The 25,521-nt window shown below is 39.7% G+C and overlaps 1 protein-coding gene across 1 annotated transcript in view; it reads right to left on the minus strand.

Annotated features, from left to right (window-relative positions):
- Positions 1 to 25,521, minus strand: part of CFAP54 (cilia and flagella associated protein 54) — a 289,571-nt gene that overhangs the window by 151,727 nt on the left and 112,323 nt on the right. The window contains exons 33-37 of the mRNA XM_027855802.1: positions 23,856 to 23,959; positions 17,541 to 17,771; positions 13,551 to 13,687; positions 10,452 to 10,618; positions 2,931 to 3,158 (exon numbers count right to left, since the gene is read on the minus strand). Coding sequence (XP_027711603.1) covers positions 2,931 to 3,158; positions 10,452 to 10,618; positions 13,551 to 13,687; positions 17,541 to 17,771; positions 23,856 to 23,959 — 867 coding nt within the window. The remainder of the gene's footprint in view (positions 1 to 2,930; positions 3,159 to 10,451; positions 10,619 to 13,550; positions 13,688 to 17,540; positions 17,772 to 23,855; positions 23,960 to 25,521) is intronic.

Genomic DNA, 25,521 nt, shown 5'->3' on the forward strand with positions numbered 1-25,521 from the left:
ACACACACACACACACACACACACACACACACACACACACACACACATATATGCACACAGAGATTAAATACAAATGGAGACAACCTAGTTAAATATCCCCAATGGCTCCCTATCGCCTCTAGGATAAACTACAGACCTCTCTGCTTGGCTTTGGAGGCCTCTAATAATGGATTGCATCTTTTTATTACAGCCTCACTGGACATGACCTACCTGTCTCTGCTCCTCACACACAACAAACACTCCTTCTCCCACCTTGGTTCCTTTATTCTCTCGGTCCCCGGAATGCACTCCCTCCTCACTCCGTCTCACTGAGTCTTTCTCTTCCTTCAAGGCTCCATCTCCTTTTAATTTTAATTTTTATTTTCCAATTACATATAAACAAAAATTTTTCACATTCATGGTTTTTTTAATTTTGAGTTACAAATTCTTTCCTCCCCTTCCTCCCCTCCCCACTCCTTGAAAGACAAGCAATTTGATATAGATTATACATGTGCAGTCATGCAAAACATTTCCGTATTAGTCACGTTATGTATCGTCTTCTACAAAGCAGCTAGATAGCTCTGTGGATAGAACACTGGTCCTTCCAGTTAGGAAGACCTGGAATCAAATGTTGTCTCAAACACGTAGCAGCTGCTTGGCCCTGGGCAATTCATTTAACCTCTGTCTGCCTCAGTTTCCTTATCTGTAAAATGGAGATAATAACAGCACCCTACCTCATAGGGTTGTTGTGAGGATCAAATTAAATAATGTTGATAAAACCCTTCCTGGAACACAGGAGGCACTCCAGGAATGTCTGTTCCCTCTTCCCATTCCTCCTGATAAACATTCTTTCAACACCTCCAGGGAGAGTTCACCCTGGCCATGAGACACGGACTGATTTGGAGTTCCAAGGTGCCTTCTTATATCTCCCCATTTATCTTTGGTTCCAAAGCCTTCTTACCCACCCTTTCCAATCTTGAGAGCTTTCTTCCTGATAGAGGATACAGATCTGAAATCATAGCCATTCCCTTTCTTGTCCTCAACATAGTTCAACGTATCTTTCCTGTGTAACGTATCACTCCTCCAAGCCTCACCTCCCCACAGGATTTACTCTTATAGGATTCATGCAGGTCTGTGCTAGGGTTTTACTTTTTTTTTGGATTCTTTCTTTGTTACATGCCCTTGCTTCCAATTAAACACATTATTTATTTGTAAGTGTGCCTTCACTCCCACGTCACCCGCACCCCTACCACATCTCTCTTTTAGATGCTTCTCATCTTTTTCTTCATTAGGACAATCCTCAATCCCAACATCAAAATCCTGCTGTGGAGAGCCTCTGGACCCTTCTGGAGTCTCTGACTATAGGATCGTCTTCTCTCTGAGCTTTTTGAAATTTGCTCTCCTAAGGTCTCCAGCATGTGGCTAACCATGCCCAGAATTCCCCTTTCTGGATCTAATGAAGCCTAGGGTGGCATGGTCTCTTTCTCTCAGAATTCTCATTGGTTAGGGGCAGAGGAACAGCTGCTCTCATCACTTGCTCATCCTCTGCTCAGTCACTAAAAAGAGGCATAAGTGTTTAGACAGAATCCATTTTATTTTCCAAATTTATTACGCTTTCCAATTCTGTGCTTGGATACAAAAGTTACCTGGTTCTTCCAGGCTTGGAATTACTTCAGCAAGCGAGGGCCAAGTCTTTCCCCCCCTCAAATCCTAGCTTCACGACTCTTGTCCTACATCACACACTTTGATAGAAATACAACTGGGATGAGCACAAATAATTAGAACTCACCAAAGGTGTGACAGTAGAGCAGCATTGATTTCTTTGTTTGTAAACGTTTTTAATGTTGTAGTGTTGTAATTGTTTGTTGTACATGTTTGTAAATGAGTTCTAATGCTAACACGATTTAAATTCACTTCAGTAAAAGCTAAGTATCATGTTCAACATAATTATGAGAAACAGATGGACTACAATGAAACCAAATACAAACACAAGAAAAATTAATTTCTATTTTCCCCAAGCTGTGAATTCTTGAAAGGACTCTAAATGAGTACAACAAAAGGTATTCATTCATTCATCATCGCTCATTTCTGTTGTTGCTAAATATGATGAGAACACACATCTAATCTGACGCCACAACCTGGCAATGCTAGACATTTTCCTCTCTGCACAAAAGCTAGAGTACTGGCTCAACTCACCGAATTTTGGGTTGTTGATATTCCTGTATAAATCACTCTGAGCATTAAGTTTCCATCATTCTTGCTGTATGACCCTCCCACCATCTTCCTTCCTGCTTATCAAGCAGTTTCCAGCAAAGACATCGTAGAAAGACTCTATCTTTCTATCTAAGATCTATCTACCTAAGTGTTTTCTAGAGTTTCTAGTTCTAATGACAAAATCCATACAGGTTCTAGTTCTTAAAGTCCTGCCACTCTGTAATATCCATTTCCCCCACAAGTTGTCACTGAACTTGTGTTTTCAATGAGAGAATTTATATCCACACATATATTTAGTTTTCCTTAGCCTGATTCTTATTTGGTCTTGGAATCCTTTGCTTTTTTTCTACAGAATGTGCTTTGAGATTGGACAGTTTTTTTTTCTTTTAATGTAGGCTTTGCATTTTGACAATAACTATGGGTAAGTGATATATGACTGTTAGAAAAATTATGGTGCCTAAAAAAAATTATTGCTTGTTAAAAATATTTCAGTATCTTAGCACTACTTTTAGTTAGAGCTTTAGTTGTTTTGATTCATGCCAAGATGTGCATTAGACACATGTTAGGTATACATTAGAAATAATTTCTTTGAAAATCTTTTCATGTCACATAGATGCTTTAAAGAATGCTCCTGACTATGCCCAAAGGGCTATAAAAATGTACATACTCTTTGACTGAGCAATATCACTTCTAAGTCTGTATCTCAAAGAGATCATACAAATGGGAAAAGACCTTACCTTAAGAGATTTGCTATTCTGCAGGTCTAGCAGCATGTCAAGGAGAGCTTCCGATGTCAAATAAAACGGCAACACAAATGTGCATAAAATAGCATCCTTGCTGAGGGGAAATGTTCTGGAAAAAACATGTGCCTGCTTAAAGAGCATCTGTACTTCCAAGGCATAGTTCCAAAGAATCCGGGAGGCATTCTGAAGTAAGGTCCAGTAGCCACCACGATGAGCAAGAACCTAGAACACAAGCAACATGCAACGTAGACTTACGTTTCCAGAAGATAGATATGAAAAACGTCTTTCTTCACTGAGTTATTAAAATACATGTGCACCTTTAGAGACTGCTGGCAATATTTCATTCACTGCCTAATCTAGCTAACATGAAATTACAGGAACATTCTTTATTTTTTAAATTTTATTTTGATTTATCAACAATCACTTCCATATGCTTTGGGGTTTTAAATTTTTCTCCCCCTCCCTCCCCACCACCCTCTCCAAGATGGTGCACAATCTGATATAGGCTACACATATACATTCCTACCAAACATATTTTCACATTAGTGATGTTGTAAGTAAGAGTTAAAACCAATAGAAGGAACCACCAGAAAGAAGAAACGAAACTCAACAGAAGAAAAAAAAAAAGAGCAAATAGTATGTTTCCATCTTCATTCAAACTCCATGGCTCTTTCTTTGGATGCAGACAGCATTTTCCATCATGAGGCCTTTGGAGATGTCTTAGATCCTTGTATTGCTGGGAAGGGTTAAGTTTATCAAAATTAGTCATTGCACAACGTGGCTGTTACTGTGTACAATGTTCTCCTGGTTCTGCTCACTTCACTCAGCATCAGTCCATACAAGTCTTTCCATGTTTTTCTGAAGTCAGCCTGTTCATCATTTCTCATAGCACAGTAGTATTCCATTACATTCATATACCACAACTTGTTCAGCCATTCCCCAATTGATGGGCATCCTCTCAATTTCTAATTCTTTGCCACCACAAAAAGAGCTGCTATAAACATTTTTGTACATGTGGGTCCTTTTCCCATTTGTGTGATTTCTTTGAGATACAGACTTAGAAGTGATATTGCTCAGTCAAAGAGTATGCACATTTTTATAGCCCTTTGGGCATAGTCAGGAGCATTCTTTAAAGCATCTATGTGACATGAAAAGATTTTCAAAGAAATTATTTCTAATGTATACCTAGTATGTGTCTAATGCACATCTGGGCATGAATCAAAACAACTAAAGCTCTAACTAAAAGTAGTGCTAAGATACTGAAATATTTTTAACAAGCAATAATATTTTAGGCACCATATTTTTTCTAACAGTCATATATCACTTACCCATAGTTATTGTCAAAATGCAAAGCCTACATTAAAAGAAAAAAAAACTGTCCAATCTCAAAGCACATTCTGTAGAAAAAAAGCAAAGGATTCCAAGACCAAATAAGAATCAGGCTAAGGAAAACTAAATATATGTGTGGATATAAATTCTCTCATTGAAAACACTGGCATAAATTTTAAGGTACCACCTCACATTTCAAATCTAGCCTCACACACTAGCTATATGACCCTGGGCAAGTCACTTAACCTCTTTTTCCCTTAATCCATGAGAAGGAAATGGCAAACCAGTATCTTTGTCAAGACAACCAGATGGGCAACACTGGCATGCTATAGTGCATGGGTCACACAACTGAACAAGAGCCCAACAACAATGCATTATTGGTGGAGTTGGGAATTGATCCAACAATTCTGGAGAATAATTTGGAACTATGCCCAAAGTTTATGAAACTGTGCATAGCCTTTGACCCAGAAATACTGCTACTAGGTGTGTGTCTTAAAGGGATCAAAGACAAAGGAAAAGGACATACATGAACAAAAATATTTATAGCAGCTTTTTTGTGGTGGCAAAGAATTGGAAATAGAGGGGATGGCTGAACAAGTTGTGGTATATAATTATGATGGAATACTATGGTGCTATAAGAAATGAGCAGCAGGATGGTTCAGAAAAACATGGGAAGACTTACATGAACTGATGCTGAGTAAAGTGAGCAGAACCAAGAGAACACTGTACATAGCAACAGCAACATTGTATGATGATCTACCGCGAATGACTTAGCTATTCTCGGCAATACAATGATCCAAGACATTCTAAAGGACTCATGATGAAAAATGCTATCCACACCCAGACAAAGAATTATGGAGTCTGAATGCAAATCAAAACATACTATTTTGGGTGGGTCTTTTTTTTTTTTTGGTCTGTGTTTTCTTTCACAACATGACTAATATGGAATGTTTTGCATAACTACACGGGTATAACCTACATCGAACTGCTTGCCTTGTCAAGGAAGGGGAAGGGGAGGGAAGGTGGGAAGGAGAGAATTTGGAATTCAAATTTTTAAAAAATGAACGTTAAAAATTGATTTTACATGTGATTGGAAAAAAATAAAACACAAAAAATATTTAGAAGCAGTGTGCCACATTGGAAAGACTGCTGGATCTAGAATCAGAGGATCATGGTGCAAATGGGGTCACTACCATTTACTGGCACCCTTATTTTGAGCCAGTCACTTGACCTTCATTTTGGTTACCATAAACTAGGATGAGTTTTCTCACTAAAGAGACCAAGCCTTGTGCCAGCAAGGATATGAGCTTGCTGGGAGAGAGAACCCAACTCTTTGGTTCCTGAGAATTTCGTGTCTGGAGCTGAGAATCTCTTGATGGTTAATACACAAGCCTCCAAGGCAAAACCTAAGGTCTGCACCAACAGGAGAACCTTCTACTGGTCCGTAGGCAAGCGTGCTTACTCTTTCTAAACAAGCTGATGGAAAGAGCACAGCAATGTATTCACTGAGAATTTTAGCTGAGTCAGAAGTTAGATGTAGGGGAAACTATACCTGGAAAAGCTTCCAGAGCAGCTGTGGCCAAAAGCATTTGGTGGAGCCATATATGGCAGAGCACTGTTCAACAGAGGCAAGACACTGGGGTCTCTGTGGCCCTGAAGCCCCTTGGCCACAAATGCCTGTTGCATATGTACTTCTCTGACTGAGACCTCAATTCGTGTCCACTCTCCCCACTATTGCTAGGTATATTTGTAGGACAGTGTGCCCCAGGATTAAGGGGGAAAGATTTGTTGCTTCTCTTTTTACTGTGATAAATGCCGGTGCTTTGAAGGAAAAAAAAAACTTCTCATCAATAAAATAGGGGTGTCTAGGGGCAGCTAGGTGGCGCAGTGGATAGAGCTCTAGCCTTGGAGTCAGGAGGACCTGAGTTCAAATCCGGCCTCAGACACTTGACACTTACTAGCTGTGTGACCCGGGGCAAGTCACTTGACCCTGATTGACTCACTAAAATAAAAAAATAAATAAATAAAATAGGGATGTCAACCTCAATGACTTCCAAAAATCATTCCAGGTCAATGTCTACCATCCTGTGTCCTTCACCCAAGCAGTCTCCCACACTGATGAAATCACAGGTATAGCCCAGTAATGATGATGATGAAATTGCTGATGACTTTACTCAGGGCTCTATTATCCACATTTCTGCATATTTCAGACCTGCTTCCAAGCCCGAAAGCAAAATAGAAAAATTAAAGCAATGGTTCACTTTGGTAAAAGGAAATCTAACCCAAGCAGACAGTAGAGTCCTTCATTGTTTCCAAAAGTATTACAGACTTAAACAAACGCTTTCTGCAACAAAATACTGATGTAAAGAAATTGAGTCTCGGTTTCTTCGGTCAGAGAAGGTTTTTAGAGTAGTCAGACAACCTCAGAGCTGCCCTCAGGGTCTAGAACTAGGATCCTATAAAATCTGTAGTCCACAGAATAGACAACTCTACATAAAAGGGGCAATCTATTTCATCTAAAGATGTGTGAATTCATCCATTACGTAGAGAGAAGTGACATACTATGGTACAAAGGATGTTGGCTTTGGTATCCAAGGACTTTGCTTCAACTCTCAACTCTATCACTTGCTTCCTATATAACAGTGAGCCTTACCCTCTCCAGGCCTCAGTTTCCCCATGTGTAAAATGAGAAGGGTAAACTCGGCAGCCTGTTCAACTCTATAAGATCCTATGTCAAGATTTCCCCCCCAATGGTTATGCCTCTTTCCAAGAAAAACAAACCTGTGTGGGAATCAAATTTTCATAAATATTAGTTAAAAGCATTAAGCACCATTATTATTTAAAGGAATCCCACAATAAATCTTTTTTGTAAAATGAAGAATCCTCTTATAATATCTAACCATCTCCCAGTTCATCTGTTAGGTAAGTCACGATCTCTGTGCATAAGGTTTTTCTTAAAATAGGCTAAGGATAATAATATAGTAACATAACAATATGTAATAAGAATAAAAATACTTAATTTTTATTTCATCTCTCAGTTTATGAATCATGCAATTTCCAAAAGGTGACAGGTAAAAAAAAAAAACATTAATTGAGACTGAATTTTAAAGCAGTTTCATAAAAGGGAAGTACACTGTCTCTCATTTAGCCTCAGTTCCATAGGGGTTTTCTTTAAACTTCTATAAAAGCTGACAGAACCACTGTCCCCATCTGTTCATTGAAACACACGCCTGATCAACGTGGGAGGATCAGTGAGATAAGTGTAAAGATCATAGCTTGAAGTACAGAGAGCAATTAATAATTACTCCATTTTTATATGTTCTCAGATTCCATTGGCCTTGTTTTATAAATGTATTAATGATCGTTACCATTGCTACATCAGGTATATCTCCACACGGTCAGTTACATCACAGAGTTTGGCCAAAATAGCAAAAATTGTGTGTATGCCACAGAGGACGTTTTAATAAATTGTCAAATCATGGGTGAAAATTAATTTCAAAAAAGGTTTTGTTGACATAATTTAGGTAATGAGACTATTGAGGATCTTTGGTCTTCTTTTCATTCTCCAGGCAGGCCAACAGTCAACAGAGAGCCTTTAAGCCTGCAACTTAAAGCTATTTCTATGTAAGAAAAACCTACTCTTGGGGGCATGAGGGGAAAGGGATGCAGCCAAGCCATCCAGCATAATGCCTTATATAAAATTACTGACCACAAAATCTAGAAAGGACTTAGAGATCAACCTTTTAGCTGACAAGCCGAAAGCACAGAGAGATAGTTACTTGCCCAAGGTCAGAGTTAGTTTTCCTAATTGATTCTTCACTTCAGATTCATTGTTCCAAGTAAGAATAACAAGGAGAAGAGGGCTGGAGATTATGTCTTATCATGATATATCAACACTTGATGGAACTAAGAACATTTGGTTCAAAAAAGAGAAGGCTCAGGAGATTGTACTAACTATCCATAAGGATCACCACGTGAAAGAGCCATTTAAACTGTTTTTCTTAGCTCTGAAGGTCAGAACCAGAAATGGTAAATAATTATTAGATGATTGGATTCTGGCTTTATAAAAGGAAACACTTCCTAATACCTAGAGCTCTCCACAGATGGAAAGGGTTGTTTCAGAAGGTAATGAATTCCCTACAACACCATTATTCAAGTGGATCTGATCTTATCAATGTGGGTATTACCTCCAACAAGGCAGATAGCAACCAGCTAAGCCTACTGGCTGTCCCTTCTTCTTGGGACATGAGCCATCCATCTCTTATTTCCTCTCTTTTCAGTCATTGTGCTGGTGACACCTTTCACTCCTTCTCCGTAATTCTTCCTTTGTACCAAGTTCTAGTCTGCTCACACACCCACTGTATACCTTTCCACTGCCCATTGGGTGGTCCTCAACTTCAATTCTATGCAGACTATAGTATTCCATGCATCACTGGAGAATATATCCATGTTCCCATGAAGTAGACCACTCTCGTCTTCCTCCCCCTATTCAGTTTTTAGCTCATTTTGTCTATTTGCAGTGTCCATCCTACATTCTGGGTAAGTTCTCTAGGTTGTTTATCCAACCGCCAGTCATAAGCTGGACAATAGGCAGTCCACTTTGTTTCATCCCTTGTGCAGAAAGAGGCCAAATTCTTTTTCAGGTCAAACATCCTTAGTTCCATGCCATTGTAAGTTCTCCCTCCCCAGAAGTCTCCCAACAGAGGCAGGGTGACCACTTGTCAAGAGAGGTGTAGTGAGAATTCTTTTTCAGGAATAGGTTGGACTAGATGACCTTTAAGGTCATTCAATGCACTCCCTTTTCATATCTCTCTCCAAAAATCCTTATCTTTTTTCTAAGGCTCAGCTAGGGCACCCTCTCCTCTCTGAAGTCCAGCGGATCTTCTCTCCTATTAGTGCTCTCTCCCTCTTCATATTACCATGGATTAACTTACCTGTGAATAGTTGTACCTCCCATAAAATGGAAAAGCCTTGAGGGCAGGAACTGTTTCCTTTGGGCCTGCATATCCCCCCAGGCCCTAACACTTGTCCAAGGTCACATAACCAGTGTATGCCAGATGCACTTAATAAATAAATTGTACTCAGATAGTTTCAGTTACAGCAAGAATGTCAACACTGGAATGGTTCTGTTCCTCCAGTATATCAATTTACTGGGCAAAATTCTGACATTTAGAGTAGCAAGATGTGAAGTTCATGTTTGAAGGAGATCTAGAAATTCTGGGCTTTCTCCTTTCAACCACCATTCTGTTATCACCACTACAGAGGAGGGCCACAAGGCACCCAAAGCCACTTTGTCCATCTTACTTATTGCCATGGATTCATTACCCGGTGGCCAACCTGATGGTCATGAGCCTCTCCACACTTGGCTGAGCTGCTCCACTGAAAGTAGGCTTACTTTGTCATCAGGCATACGCTACAATTTTTCCTTGCCTAGTCAAATCTGACAGGGAAGGAATTCCACTGGCAGAGCTTTTGAGGGTCATCTCCATGACATGATGGAGTCCAACAAAAGCAGGACCCCAAAACATTTTACAGCCACAAACAAAATCCCAGCTCCATGTCATTGCTAGTAGACAATCAAAAAAGAGAATGCTTTCCCCCAGATATCTAGTGTATGCACGAGGGAGTTCTACACGTTTCCTGGGCAACACAGTTCAAATCTGGTGGTAGGATCACATATCTAGGGCTACATCTCAGAGTCCAAACACCTCATTTTACAGATGAGAGGCTGAGGGATGTCACAGGATTATTGATCTGGAGCTTAAATGCCTCCAAGGCCAATCCTATCATTTTATAGATAAGGAAACTGAAGAACAGAGAAGTTAAGTGATTTACCTAGGATCAGAGAGCTATCAAGAGTCTAAAGCAGGATTTGAACCCAAGTCTTCCTGACTTCAAGTCCAGTGTCTTATATGTTTGTTGACTGACTATCACGATGCCATGGTTAAGCAACTTCACCAAGGGTCACACAGCTACTAGGTGTCTGGGGAAGGATTTGAACCCAGGTCTTCCTGAATGCAAGTCCAGCACCCTGTCATATTTGAGGGGAGGAGATGAAAGTTTTCCAAAAACATGAAAAAGATATGACCAAGTTGAACAACACTTGTTCCATCCTTATTTCAATGCTCTTTTCAAAGATAATGCTTAATCAACTAGTAAATGAGATTATGAGGGGTGCTACATTACCACTGCTCTTCTGCAATGCAAAAAGGTTCTGACAAAGTGGTCCAAGACTCCAAGATTTCCTGTTCGATCTTTCACATCAATGTCTACTTCAGCTGAAACTATCACCTTAGGGCTTTCTGCTCCACTCACTTTGGAGCTGCTAAAAGAGAATCCATCAGTATCTATGGCTAAAACAAACAGACAAAAGGATCAGTTTTAAAGAGCTGATTATGTTCCCTGAATCATTCAGATTCAATACTACACTATAATTAATTAAAGCAAAAAAATGCCTACTACAGTATAGTAAACCATAATACATTGGTGGGGGTTTTTTTTCTCAAAACCTTCCAGCTCATCCCACTTCCAGTTTCATTTTTTAATGTGTTCATTCATTCAGCAAGTGTTTTATTGGGTACTTATTATGTGCAAATCTGTGCTGCATTGAGTATGGGTTACAAAGATACCCAAGAGAAGGCACCTGCCCACAAAGATTTTACAATTTATGAGGGAAATAAATGAAATGGTCCTTAAAAATAAATTTTTGGATTCTTCTCCTGAGATTAAAATCTAGGGGACACCAATTGAACCCAGACACTATACAACAGGTCATCTGAAAGACCAAAGAGGAGGAAACTTTCCTTCTGTATCTCTTCTTAGACTCACTGTGTCAATCAAGACAATGAATGATTCAGACAACAGTGATGGGTTTTGTGGCTGATGGAGGTGCCCAGAAAGTCACAGGCCAAGGGGGCCACAAAGAAGCATCAGGGATCCCCATGGAGTAATGTTTAATGCCTTCTAGCTTCAATCAACAAATATTTGTAAAGGACCTTGCCTAGGCTAAGGGCACCTTAGGGCATACAAGACTTCCCTCAAGAGTCTAAAACTGAGTGAGTGTGCGCTAGAGAAGGTTCAGATTACATTGATTAACTAGGCTTTCAGAAGAGATTGGGGCACTTTGCACACTACTAAGTTTGTAGCACGACTCCTGAATGGTGGAGATCATACTGACAGAACGTTAGCCACGTATCCACCTAATGGGTACAAGGGACACGTGGGCAGAGGACGCTTCACCAAGAATTTGGAAGCCGTAGACATACAGAGGAAGCTGGCTACCCAAGCTTGCCGCGCTAGAGACAGCGGAGACATTCTTTTGGGGGAGACGCAGCTCCTCTCTGTTCCAACCTGAGCTCTCTCATCTTACTCTCAGCTAAGGATCTTACTCACTCTTGTATATCCTCAGGCATGCTCTAATCTGCATAATTTCTATTTGCTATTTTGCTTAGATAAATGGATTTATTCTGCTATTCACTATTTGTCTTTTGTGTGGTTCTACTCCCTGCATAGAAGTGGGCAGGGTCTCAGATTCTAGATATCTAGTCCATGCTACTCATTAATTGCATCCATGTGGACACATCTACCTTATGTGGGCATACACTATACACACACTCTGTATACACCATAAGGCAACCACACCCACATTTTCATAAAGTGATGACTGGGCAGGGTTTAAATAAGCAAGGCAAATAAAAAATGCTGTCAGAGTTTTGGGGGAAAGAGCGATAACTGTGCTAAGGCAATCAGGAAAAATGTTCTAGTGACAACTTGAGCTGGGCATTGAAAAATGGATGCAATTTGTATAGGTTGAATGGATAGCAAAGTGCATTCTCTCTAGGCAGTAAAAAGCAGCATGAACAGAGATACAGGGGCTGGAAGGCATATGCCATATTCTAGGGACAGGGAGTAGAATCTGGCGAGAATCCTAGCCTCACTTCACACCCCAAGGAGAGGCATTCTACTCTTCCCTCAAAGCATTGTGTCTAAGCACAGAGAAGATTTCCCTGAGGTATTAGCCTGGTCTCTGAGCTGGGTATTAGATAACCAGGCTCATTAACAAGATCTAGCTGGTCTCGGTTTTCATCAAAGCTCTGAAAGAGAAATTTTAAGGTAATCAGAGCTCTATGTATGACGGTCCATATGCAGAAACCAGACATTTGTAAATGGGCTTGGCATCTGTGAAAACACAATAAAAAGAATGAAAGTGGGTATCCCAAAGCTTAATTGAAAAAAAATCCAATTAAAAAAGTGGGAATACATATTGTGACATGACTATAGCAAAAAAGCACAGGGCATAAGTAAAAGTTAAGAACAAACTTTTTTTTTAAACCTTCAAATAAAAAAAACCCCAAATACAGAAATAGTTACACCAATAGGTTCGTGTAGGAACTGTCAGGATGATGGATATATATACCACATAGGATGTTATACAATATATACCATATGAGATGCTATTTTCAACACAAAAGGACTGAACAGTCATTTCTGAGCTCAGGAATTCTGCTGTTCCTGCACTTATGGGCCCCCAATCTCTCACACAAGCACACCAGAAAGGAGACAGGATGAGAAGGAGTCAGAGGAGGAGCCAGCTTTTGTAGCCCTGAGGATTCCGAGTCATCTCAGTCCATAATGGCCTTTGGAGAGTTTTCTGAGCCAAAATCCCAAGCTACTTAGCCAGCAGGGTTGGGATACCAGGAGAAGCATGGCACACACAGCTCTTAGATTCTTTCCCAGAGGCTAGGCTTGCTGGCAGTGCATAGACACAAAGGCCTTAAAGTACCCCAGGAATTCATGATCTGCCATTCTCCCTAACACTGGCACCAGGCTGGGCTAAAGCCTCCCCACTCCAGTCTGACTCCCCAAACCAAGGCTAGCTCTCCACCTTAGCAGAACCCCAGGGCAATTATGAAGGTCAAATGCCCTGACACAGACAGGCTGGCTGGGTCCTTGCGGCTCAGATACATCATCTGATAAGGGCCAGCTGCTCAGAGGGATCCAATGCAGACCTTCCTAGCATCCACACTCCTGTTCTTCCTGATCTGCATATTCCCACTGCCTTCCTTCATTGTTTTACTCATGATGCTGTTCCCAATCCATACTGCCCTTGGGAAGGCAGACAGATTCTGGGATCAAATTCCCACTCTGGACCCGACCACCTTGCTGCCAGTTCTGTCACACTCCTTTCAGACCAACATACTAACATGAAATCATCAGGTGATAAATGAAGCTGAATTAAATACAAAAACTTGAGGCAGTCCTAAAGAATGTTACCATTTTATCTACCTAAGAGGTTGGGTCTTGTTTTGCTTGAAAGCAGGAATTCAAGTATTGCTTTGTAGCCTTCCTCATTAATGTTTTCCTCCACTAACAACGTCCCAGAGTGGTATAATGAGAACGTATCAGGGTCTAAACTTCGGAAGCTGCAGAGATGAGAGAACAACATTAAAAACCAGCAGAATCCAAATGCAATGAAATCTTCTCAAAAGTGAGTCTACTTTCATTTCAAAAATGTCCATGAGTGGCAGTGAGGAAGATTCAAAACCAAGGTGGCAGCAATGAGTTTGGTTAATCAGCAAATGTAACTGCAAACCTGGGGGAGAGTGATCTGTAAGGGAATTGCCTTGTTGCGATGGTCCTATTGCTCTTGTCTTATAATTATGGGTATTTATTTCACCCCAGCCCCTCCTGGATCACTGCCTTGTCATGGTGTAGGGCCTTGTGTAGCTCAATGAAACCACGAGCTATGCCATGCAGGGTTATCAAAGGTCAAAGTGGAGAGTTCTGACAAAAGGTGATCCATCAGAAAAGGAAATGGCAAACCACTCCAGTATCTTTGCTAAGAAAACTCCAAGGACAATATTAAAATGATAAAAGAGATGACACCAGAAGATGAGCCCCTCAGGCTGGAAGGTGTCCAAAATGCTACTGGGGAAGAGCAGAGGAAAACACAAGTAGCCCCAGTACTAATGAAGTGCCTGGGCCAAAGCCGAAAGGAAGCTCAGCTGTGGATCCATCTGGTGACAAAGGGAAAGTCCAATGCTGTGAAGATCAGTAGTGCATAAGAACCTGGAGTGTAAGGTCTATGAACCAAGGTAAACTGCACGTGGTCAGACTGCGGGAAGATTAAACACTGACGTGTCAGTGATCTTAAAATGGACAGGAATGGATGAATTTAATTCAGGTAGTCACTACTTATACGCCTGTGGGCAAGAACCCCTTAGAAGAAATGGAGCAGCCCTCATAGTCAATAAAAGGGTGAGAAAAGCAGTACCGGGGTATAATCTCAAAAGTGACTGAATGATATCTGTTTGAATCCAAGGCAAACCAATCAACATCACATTTATACAAGTCTATGCTCCAACCACTGATTCTGAAAAGGCCAAAGTTAATCAGGTCTACCTACGACATCTTCTAGAAATGACACCAAAAAAAGATGTCACCTTCATCACAGGGGATTGGACTATGAACATAGGAAATCAAAAGATAACTGGAATAACAGGGAAGTTTGGTCTTGGAGTACAAAATGAAGCAGGGCACAGACTAACAGAGTTTGGTCAAGATAATTTGCTGCTCATAGCAAATGCTGTTTTTCAACAACCCAAAAGGTGACTCTACATATGGACTTCACCAAATGGTAAATATCAAAAGCAGATCAATTATATACTCTGCAGTCAAAGGTAGAGAAGCTCTATATAGTCAGTTAAAACAAGACCTGGAGCTAACTGGCTCAGATCATGAGTTTCTTATTGCAAAACACAGGTTGAAATTGCAGAAAGCAGGAAAAACCATCAAACCGTAGAGGAGTGACCTAAATAACATCCCTTATGAATATGAAGTGAAAGTGATGACTGGATTTAAGGAATTAGATCTGGTAGGTAGACTGCCTGAAGAACTGTGGACAGAAGTTCACAATACTGTACAGGAGGCAGCAATAAAAAAACATTCCAAAGAAAAAGAAGAGCAAGAAAGCAAAATGGCGTTCTGATGAGGCTTTACAAAAAGCTGAGGAAAGAAGGAAAGCAAAAGGTAAAGGAGAAAGGGACAGATATAGCCAACTGAATGCAGAATTCCAGAGAATATCAAGGAGAGATAAGAAGGTTTTCTTAAATGAACAATGCAAAGAAATAGGGGGAAATAATGGAAGGGGAAAGACAAGTGATCTCTTCAAGAAAATAAGAGCTATCAAGGGAACGTTTCACACAAAAATGGGCATAATAAAAGATAAAAATAGTAGAGACTTAACAGAAAAAGAAGAGATTAACAAGAGATGGCAAGAATACACAGAAGAGGGGTAGCTAGGTGGTGCAGTGGATAGAGCACCGGCCCTGGAGTCAGGAGAACCTTAGTTCAAATCCAGCCTCAGACACATGACACTTACTAGCTATGAGACCCTGGGCAAATCACTCAATCCTGATTGTCTCACCAAAAAGAAAAAAAAAAAAAAAAAAAAAAAAGGAATAAACAGAAGAACTATACAAGAAAGATCTTAACATCACCAACCACAATGGTGTAGTTACTGATCTAGAGTCAGACATCCAGGAACGTGAAGGGCCTTGGGAAGCCTTTTTAGTAATAAGACTAGTGGAGGGGACAGAATACCAGCTGAGCTATTTAAAATTCTAAAAGATGATGCTGTTAAAGTGCTGCACTTAATATGCAAGCAAAATTTAGAAAACTCAACAGTAGTCAATGGATGGGAAAAGATTAGTTTATGTCCCAGTCCTAAAGAAGGGCAATACCAAAGAATGTTCAAATTACTGAACAACTACACTATTTCACATGCCAAAAAGGTTATGCTTAAGATTCTGCAAGCTAGGTTTCAGCAAAACGTAAACCGAGAATTATCGGAAGTGCAGGCTGGTTTTCAAAGAGGCAGAGGAACTTGAAATCAAATTGTCAACATTCACTGGATTATGGAGAAAGCAAGGGAATTCCAGAAAAGCATCTACTTTTGCTTCATTGACTACAGTAAAGTCTTTGACTGTGTGGATCACAACAAAATGTGGCATGCTCTCAAAGGGATGGGAGTACCACATCATCTTACTTGTCTCCTGGGAAATCTGTATGTGGGCCAAGAAGCAACAGTTACAACTGTACATGGAACAACTTATTGGTTCAAGATTGAACAAGGAATACAACAAGGCTATATATTGTCACGTTCTTTATTTAACTTATATGCAGAGTACATCATGGGAAATGCCAGGCTGGATGAATCAAAAGCCAGAATTAAGGTTGCCAGGAAAAGTATCAACAATCTTTGATATGCAAATGATAGCACTCTGATGGCAGAAAGTGAAGAAGAAATAAGAAATCACGTGATGAGGGTGAAAGAGGAGAATGTAAAAGCTGGCTTGAAGCTTAACATAAAAAAAAAAAACTAAGACCTTGGCAACTGGTCCCATCACTTTCCTGGCAAATAGAGGGAGAAGAAATGGAGGCAGTGCCACATTTTATATTCTTAGGCTCAAAGATCACTGCAGACAACAACTGTAGCCATAAAATTAAAAGATGCTTCCTCCTTGGAAGGAAAGCTATGGCAAATCTGGACAGCATATTAAAAAGCAGAGACATTACCTGGTTGACAAAGGCCCTATAGCCAAAGCTATATTTCCAGTAGCAATGTATGGCTATGAGAGTTGGACTATAAGGAAAACTGAGCTCCCTACAACTGATGCTTTCAAATTGAGAATCCCTTGGACAGCAAGGAGATCAAATCAGTCAATACTTAAGGAAATCAACTCAAGTTATTCACTGGAAGGTCAAATACTGAAGCTGAAGCTTAAATATTTTGGCCACATAATGAGAAGATGGGACTCATTGGAAAAGACCCAGATGTTGGGAAAGATTGAAGGCAAAAGGAAAAGGGGACAGCAGAGGATGAGATGGATAGATGGCGTCACGGAGACAACGAATATGAGCTTGGACAGACTTTGGGAGACAGTGAAGGACAAAAGAGCCTGGAGTACTGTGGTCCAGGGAGTCACAAAGAGTCAGACATGACTGAACAACTGACCAACAAAATTTCACATTAGAAGCAGGTCCCAAATACATGGGATCTTAGATCCAAAATATCTTTCAAGGGAGTTCAAATTGAGAGAATAGGATTTGAAGGTCATGGTCAGGTAAGGAAATGTGAAAGAGTTTGTTTATTCTTTGGAAACCTAGGAGTCACTTTGTTTCTTTGCTGGTTGGTGTTTTACCATAGCACCCAACATACACACAAACCATGTTGATGTGGGTAATAAGTCATTTTACAAGGAAAATGTTCCATACCTCATCGCATTTTGTGAACTGCAAACTTTCATCTTCTTACGCTCTGCGAGTTTGATTTTGAATAAGCTGAAATGAGCATATGCCAAATGTACATTCATCTGAGCTCTCCAAGGTAACTCCTCAATAAATAATTGGTGCAATCTTTTTCTTTTTACATAGTTAACCACTTTGGGGCACAAGAATTCTATCAGAATTTTAAAAGCTATTTTTCTAACGTCAGTTCTTTTAAATCTGGAGGAAAAAAGAAGAAGCAGGGATTTTTAAAAATTATATAAATACAAGATGAGAGAAAAAAATAATATTTTGCATAAAATACATCCTGAAATTCTTATTCTAGCTTGATAGTAATTAAACTATTTGGCCTTTTCCTTGGGGTCAAAGCACTAGATACTATAAATACCACAAAAATACTACAAAGCAATAGTAATAGCTATAACGCCAGATTCCACAAACGTGGAAATTTCAAGATATCCAGAGACATATCTGCAAAAGGCTAAATGACAATTAAAGAAATTTTCAAGCATTAACACTAGTACAAACAATTACAAAGACAAATTAAAAAATGGATGACTCTGAAAAAGGTTTTTAAAAATTATGGGAAGTCAGCAAAAATTAAGATACTTTAAAAAATTTGTAGGAAATAATGAAGAAAATTATTGCTATGGAGAATTTAATAGAAAACCTGAAATAATCAATCAAATCAACTAACAACACTTACTACAGCAGAAAGCAGAATTATGGCCAAATGTGGATCATTTGGAGGATAATAGTTGCAGAAAAATCACTGATCTGGTCAGTCGAAAAACATACAGAATTGAGTGATGGATCCAAAGGATAGATCATAATTGGGCAATTTCAGAAATGCTGACATCTCAGAAATTTTAGGAAAATACAATAATTTTCATACAATATTCTGAAAAATCAATGGAAACTTCCCAGAATTAGCAAAAGTAATTTTGAAGGTGCAAATGGAAAGAATTCTGAAGTTCTCAACTTCTGACTCCAAGAGAAAGAACCCAAGGTTCAATATTCTTAGACACATTATAATCAACCTCCAACATTAAAATAAGGGGGGTGGAGAATCCAATCTACCAGTAAGCAAAAGTTGCCTATTAAAAACAAATCAGGATCATAGAGAACTCCTCAACAAGGGTAGGGAATAATAAGACAAGCTAAAATACAATTCATATGAGATAAAGAAGCCAAAATCATCAAATCAGATCTATCTATTCAGAAAAATCTCTGGATGCTCTTTCAAGGAAAGAGATGGACAGGTACCCAAAAAACAACTCAACTTTTGTGAGGTTGGAGAAAGGTATAGACACCTCAAGTCTTCCACAAGACCCAGCAAGACTCGAGCCTCACATTAAAAAAGATAAGTATTTAAAACAATTCAGACTTCTCAGATAAACCAATTGCTAACAGTGTAAGAACTATCGGGATATAACAGAAATGAGAGGGGGAAAAAAGACTTTTAGGGGTGTGGAAGGAGGAGGAAGAGAAGAAGCTAGGTGGGAAAGGGAATGCGATTGAGGTAAGCCCCAAACAAAACTCTTACCTTTGAACAATGAAAAGTTCAAGTTAAAGATGCCCACATAGTTTAATGGGAGAAAGGGAATTTTTTTTTCCAAGTGGCTTTAAGTTTGAGTTAACAACAGAAATAATAAGCACAACATAATGTGTATTCCCTTCCAATTGAATCTGTAAAAGGTAAAACTAACAATTGACTAATTGGACTAAACTTTTCAATAAAAAACAGAAGAAAAAGTAATAAATAAATAAATAAAAACCATTGCCTTGGAGAAAAGGAACATTTTAAAGTCAAGTGAGTTGAATAAACTACTCGAAACAAAATTAATGGGTTTGATTACACTCAGACAAATGAATTGTCCACAACAGCAACAAAAAGCAATGCAGCTAAAAGTAAACAAAAGAAACTAATATGGGAGAAATATTTCCAGTATATATCTCTATATCTACATTATGAACATAGATTTATATCATATATATTTAACTGTGTCTTAGATCAATGTCTAAAACCCAGAATTTATTAAAGTTTGACAGATAAATTGTAAGACAAATACACAGCATCTCAATGGAGCAATGGTCAAAGGATATAAATATATAAGATATATATATAAAGGATATAAAAGGATATATATGTATATAAAGGATATATAAATGACATAAAAATATAAGAAAAAATTACATTTAAAGATGTCAAATTGACTTACACTCAGAAACATGAAAATGAAGACAACCAAAAGATATCATCATATGACCACTAGAATAGCAAAGATAAGAAAAAAAATAAGAATGGGGGTGGAACTGTAGAACAGCTATTCTGATATATTGGTGGGAATGTAGATTGGCACAAACATTGATCAATCAATAAATATTTATTGAGCACCTACTGTGTGCCAGGCACTTTCAGAAGTAACCTGTGAATATAAAATGAATCACAAAACTGAGTGTCCCTTTTGACCAAGTAACTCCTTGAATAAACCTTTACCCTCCAAATATCATAAAGAAAACCTATTATTAGTTCAGATCTGGCCCAGCCCCACTCACTCAGACTATACTTTCACTTTCCTGCCATACTTGTGCTCTCCCCAAGGGACATCTGGGTCCCAGCCTGGGGCAATATTGCCTTGAGCAGTGACAGTTCATTAAATTTAGGCCAGCCCCAACTGCTCAAGTATGCTTCACAGCTGTCTTCTTGCTGTGCTGACAACACATAATCCACCCCCTTTCCACCTCGGGCTCTTGGAAGGGTAATCAAATCCATAAAGTGTGTGTCAATCAATTACCCTTTGGATCCACTCATCATCTATCTCTGAGATAGTCCAAAATCTTTGCCAGTCCAAAATCTCTTTCCCTGGGTACAACTACCCCACTTGTATTGTTTTCTGTTAGAATGTAAGCCCCTTGAGAGTAAGGGCCATCTTGTTTTTTCATTTGGATCCTCACTGGCACTTAGTAATTAATATCAATCCACAAGTTCTCATAGCTATTAAAAAAAATACTCATTCTACTTATTTGTAATTGGGGAAAATGATCAAAATCGCATGTTGAATGACTGGAGAATACTGCATAAATTATAACTCACTGATAGAATCATATGATGGAATAAAAATGAGAGGCATAAATACAAACAGGGAAAGATTTCTATTAAATGACTATAAGGTGCGATTAGGAGAACCAGAGAAGCAGAGAGCTCAACTGCAACTGTATCTCAGAAAGCAAACAAGCTTAAAGCAACAGAACCTCAGCCAGACTCGGGAAAGATCAAAAAGCAAACATATTTCTTATATGTTTGGGTGTTGGCACTTTCTTTGGTTCTATCCTATTAAAATGATAAGTTTTTTTGATTCTCCTCCGCTGATTTTATGTTTATTTGGTTATTTGCCTTTATAAATAGTTCCTATTTTTGTAATAACTTTTAAAAATATCTAGGTGAATGTATGAAATTTTTTACAGATATGTTAACTAATATATTTAATCAAATGTTGAGATCAAACCTCAAAAATCTGTAAATGTGAGCAAAATGCTCATGTTCAACAACTAAGTGCTACATTAAACAAAACATGAACACCAAAAACAATAAAAATGGTCTTTAGTCACTCACTATATTTACTTGTAATAGGAAAAAACTATCAACAATTTGTATGCACAAGGACTGGAGAACAGATGCAGAAATTGAGTCACTGATATAATGGAATGATGGGATACACTAAAAATGAGAAAAATCTGGACAGTCATGAGTAGTTTGGTACCATTAACCAAACGAAATGAAAAGGAAAAAACTTATCCTAAATATGTTACATATTAGTACATGTGTAAATATAGAAATTAATAGATATTAGACTGACATTAGACAGATGAAACTCACTAACTTCATTAAACACATGTCAGATGTGTCCAGTATCAGTTACTGTTAGAGATATAGGGTCGGAGATTTCAAAAGACTTTATTTCTACCGCAAATGTCAAAGTACTCTATCTTCATGTGGCATCCAGAGGATAGTTGACTCCTGTTTAAAATGCTTAACAGCATTTTAAAGCATTTAGACTCTCAGTGGACCAAGGAATCAGGAGTTGCCCACAGCAGGTTAGCTTTCACTGACCTGGTAGAAATACTACCGAACTAGTGTTCCATGCCCAAGCCTCAAAGTGAGTCAGCTCCCTGAACATGGATACAACAAGGTAACCAAAAAGAATTCTGGCCTGAGCACTTATCTGTGTGACCTTGGACATGTCACTCAATGTCCTTGGGCCTCAGGTTTGCTCTTGAGATCTCACTCTGTGATACTTCGAATAACACAAACTGAATGTGCCTTCGATTGTTTCTGCAGGACGTGAGACATCTCAGAAAGACTGATCATAAACCCAACAGGAATAGCAGCTGGGAAGAGAAGCCTCAGGCTATTACTACGGGATGGCTCCCCTAGTCAGCGCGTCACCTATGGGGCCAGGAAGCCAGCCTAACGGAGGGAGAGACAGGAGGCAGAATGTGTTGGGCAAGTCAAACCACCATCACCATACTACCTTGGTCACCATGTCCCCTCATACACAAAAGAGATAGTCCAGGACTCTGTACCCAAGAGCCTTGGGAGAAGCATTGCTTTCCAGATCACTGCCTCTGCTTCCTGGCCCTGAAGCCATCATTGACGGGAACAGTCACTGCAGGAAAGGGGCCCATCTTCCTTTCCACCACCAACACAAACTGTTGACCAACTGCCCCCAATGTGCAGGCAAGCCCAATTGACCTGGGAGATGGAGACTGCCCTTCCTCTCCCACCCTCCTTTACCCCAAATGCTGACAAGACACAAGGTCCTGCTTTCCACCTAGCCCCAACAAGCACCATCCTATATGGTAACCCCTCTGGAGGTGTAGCCTGGCCACCGCTCGCTCCTGCAGAGGCTGCAGCCACAGCTACCGAAGACCCAGAAAGGGAAGCTATCATCCCCCTCAACTCCTTGGCTCTGTCAAATGGTTCAGTATCAGAAACTGATAGGATTTTATGAGTGGAAATTACATTCAAGAAAAGCAGCTTTGCTGCTGCATAAGGACCATGGGACGGTTCCTTCTGACTTGTAAGTGAAACCTTCCATGGGCTGTCTCCCCACTTAGAATACGCTCTCCTAAAGAGCAGGGGCTGTCTTACTCCTCAGCAATTAGTACAGAGCTTTGCACACAGTAAGCACTTAATAAATGTGATTTCATTCATTCACTAAACTCTTATCTTGGTACCAAATAACATTGCTCTTGGCAATAATTGCATAAGAACAAAACTTAAACAGCAGATAACGCATTGTTATCTATCATTCTTTGCTTAAATACGTTATCTGCTCAAAGCCACAGGATGGAGGAGAAAGTACCTCTCTCACCATCATCTTATATAGAAAAATCAGTTGCCATCAGTCCACATTAAGTAGTTTATTCATTCATGAAGATACTATGTTGTAAATAGATTTAGACTCAGATTTCTCTGAATTTCACGTCATTGCTATGCTAGCCGAATTATGTTATTTCATACAAGGAATAAAGAATTATGTGTGTGAATGAGAGAGACAAGAAAGAAGAAGAGGAGGAAGGGAGGGAAGGAGAGAAAGAGAGACAGAGGAAGAGGAGGGAAGAAGGGAGGGAAAGGGGGGGAAAGGGCATAGTCATACAGGGTATTTAAGCTTTAATAGCTTAAAACTGCACTAAGACTTTTTGGGACACCCAGTACATAGGCCTGAACTTTTGATTATAATGGTGTAGAGAGAGAAGCTTTCTCTGCCAGTGCCAAGGATCACTAAAACTTTGCAACTTGAGTCTAAGAGTTGCATGGGGCACTGAAGTTAAGTGACTCAGCCAGGATCACACAATTAGCATGAATCAGAGGTCCAACCTGAGCGCCTCTTGGTGTTCCCCAGCTCAAGGCCCAATCCCCTACACTAGGGGCTAAAATCCCTAACATGGGAGAAGAGCTCCATCCATCTCTAAAATGCTGAATATATATATATATATATATATATATATATAAGAAAGACAAACAAACACCATCGAGCTTGTTACCTTTAAAATTCTCTATAAAATATATTGATGTCAAAAACATGTATAATTTAGAGGCTTGGAAAGACCGGCTGAAAAAATGTCGACCAGGACTGTAACATAAATGCTTTTAAACCAATAACAAGTGTAACCACTTTCAAAGTCTGTAAACAAGAAAAACCAATACCAAGCAAAACTTTATCATGTAAGTAAAGCGATTCGGGATTTTTACGATTCAGAAAGTAGACAAAATACATTTCTGGGAAATGAACTTACTTTTCCAGATCTGGCAATTCTGAGAGTGAGAGGTGTTTGGTAAAATACTCTCGCAGAGCATCTTTTTTCTTGGTTTTTGGCTTCAAAAATTGTAACTCTGTGGCCTTGGGAGACAACAGAAACAGCCAGTTATGTTATAGACTAAACGAATTTTCAATAGAGCAATTTGGGCACATTTTTAAAGCTAATTTATCATAGGCAACCACAATCCATTACTTTCATCATACAACAAAATGGTGATTGACATCAAAAGTGTTTTCTAAAGTTCCATATTCGGCCAAAAAAATAAAAAAAATCTAAAGTGCTATAGTAGGGAGAAAGGATTAGATTTGCATTGCTTGGCACCAGAGGGTAGACTGAGGAATAATAGAAGGAATCTACATAAAGACAGATTTCAACTCAATATCAGGACAAACCTCCCAATTATTTTCTTCCTGTTGAGTCATTTTTCAGTCATATATGACTCTTCAGGACCTCATTTGGGGTTTTCTTGGCAGAGATATTGGAGCAGTTTGCCATTTCTTTCTCAAGCTCATTTTACAGATGAGGAAACTGAGGCAAACAGGCTTAAGCGATTTGCCCAGGGTCACACAGCTAGTAAGTGTCTCAGGCTGTATTTGAATTCAGGTGCTCCTGACCACCTGAAGGCTAGCGTTCTATCCACTGCATTACCTAGCTGCCATAATTATGAAAGCTATTCAAGAGGGGCCTGGACTTGGCAGGATGCAGAGGCTAGAAGTGACCAGTGCAACACCCTCCACACACAAGAGCATCTCTGGGACCTCTCCATCCAGGGGGAATCTCTCTCAGCCTGCTAATACCACTAGGAAGCCCATGCCCCTGTCGCATGCCTCTCTCAGTATCAATAACCAGTGACACAATACACAAGGTCAGAGATCTGTTTGGGTAGGAGAAGTCTCTTCCCCAGAAGATCACACATGGATGTCAATTAAAAAGAAAAAAATAATTAAAGAACCACACAGAGTTGTTTTTGTAACTAAACTCAGATGAAATTCAGAAGGAACTGGACAAGCCAAGTGTCCTAGAGAGGGATTAAGTGAGGGCTGAGGTGCAATTGAATGCAACCTTTTAAATCAACCACCAAAATCTGAAAATAAGGAAAGGAGTAACGCTCCCCGCAAAAGGGGCAGGGTGAGATACAGCCAGTTTTCTGGGAGTCAGAGATCTGGGGGGCTCCCCACAACACCTCCTAACACTGGATTGGGGATGAGAGCTGCGGTGAAAGTATGTGGTCCTTGCTAACGATATGATCAGGTCACAGTACCCCCTGGAGATGGGTCACATTTCTGTATTAGTTATTACTAAACAAAAAGGGTTCCAAAATATAAGCAAGAGAAAGACAGAGAGACAGAGAGAGAGAAACAGACAGACAGAGACAGGCAGACAAAGAGACAGACAGACAGACAGAGACAGAGAGGGAGAGAGACAGAGGGAGAGGGAGAGGGGGAGATACAGAGGGAGAGAAAAAGAGGCAGAGACAGACAGACAGAGAGAGACAGACAGGAAGAGAGATAGAGGGAGAGAGACAGAGAGGGAGAGGGAGAGAGGAAAGGAGGGAGGGGAAAGGAGAGAGAGAGAGAAAGAAGGAAAGAAAGAAAGAAGGAAGGAAGGAAGGAAGGAAGGAAGGAAGGAAGGAAGGAAGGAA

The sequence above is a fragment of the Vombatus ursinus genome, unplaced genomic scaffold (genome assembly GCF_900497805.2).
Source record: "Vombatus ursinus unplaced genomic scaffold, bare-nosed wombat genome assembly UNPS02011334.1, whole genome shotgun sequence".
Lineage (NCBI taxonomy): Eukaryota > Metazoa > Chordata > Mammalia > Diprotodontia > Vombatidae > Vombatus > Vombatus ursinus.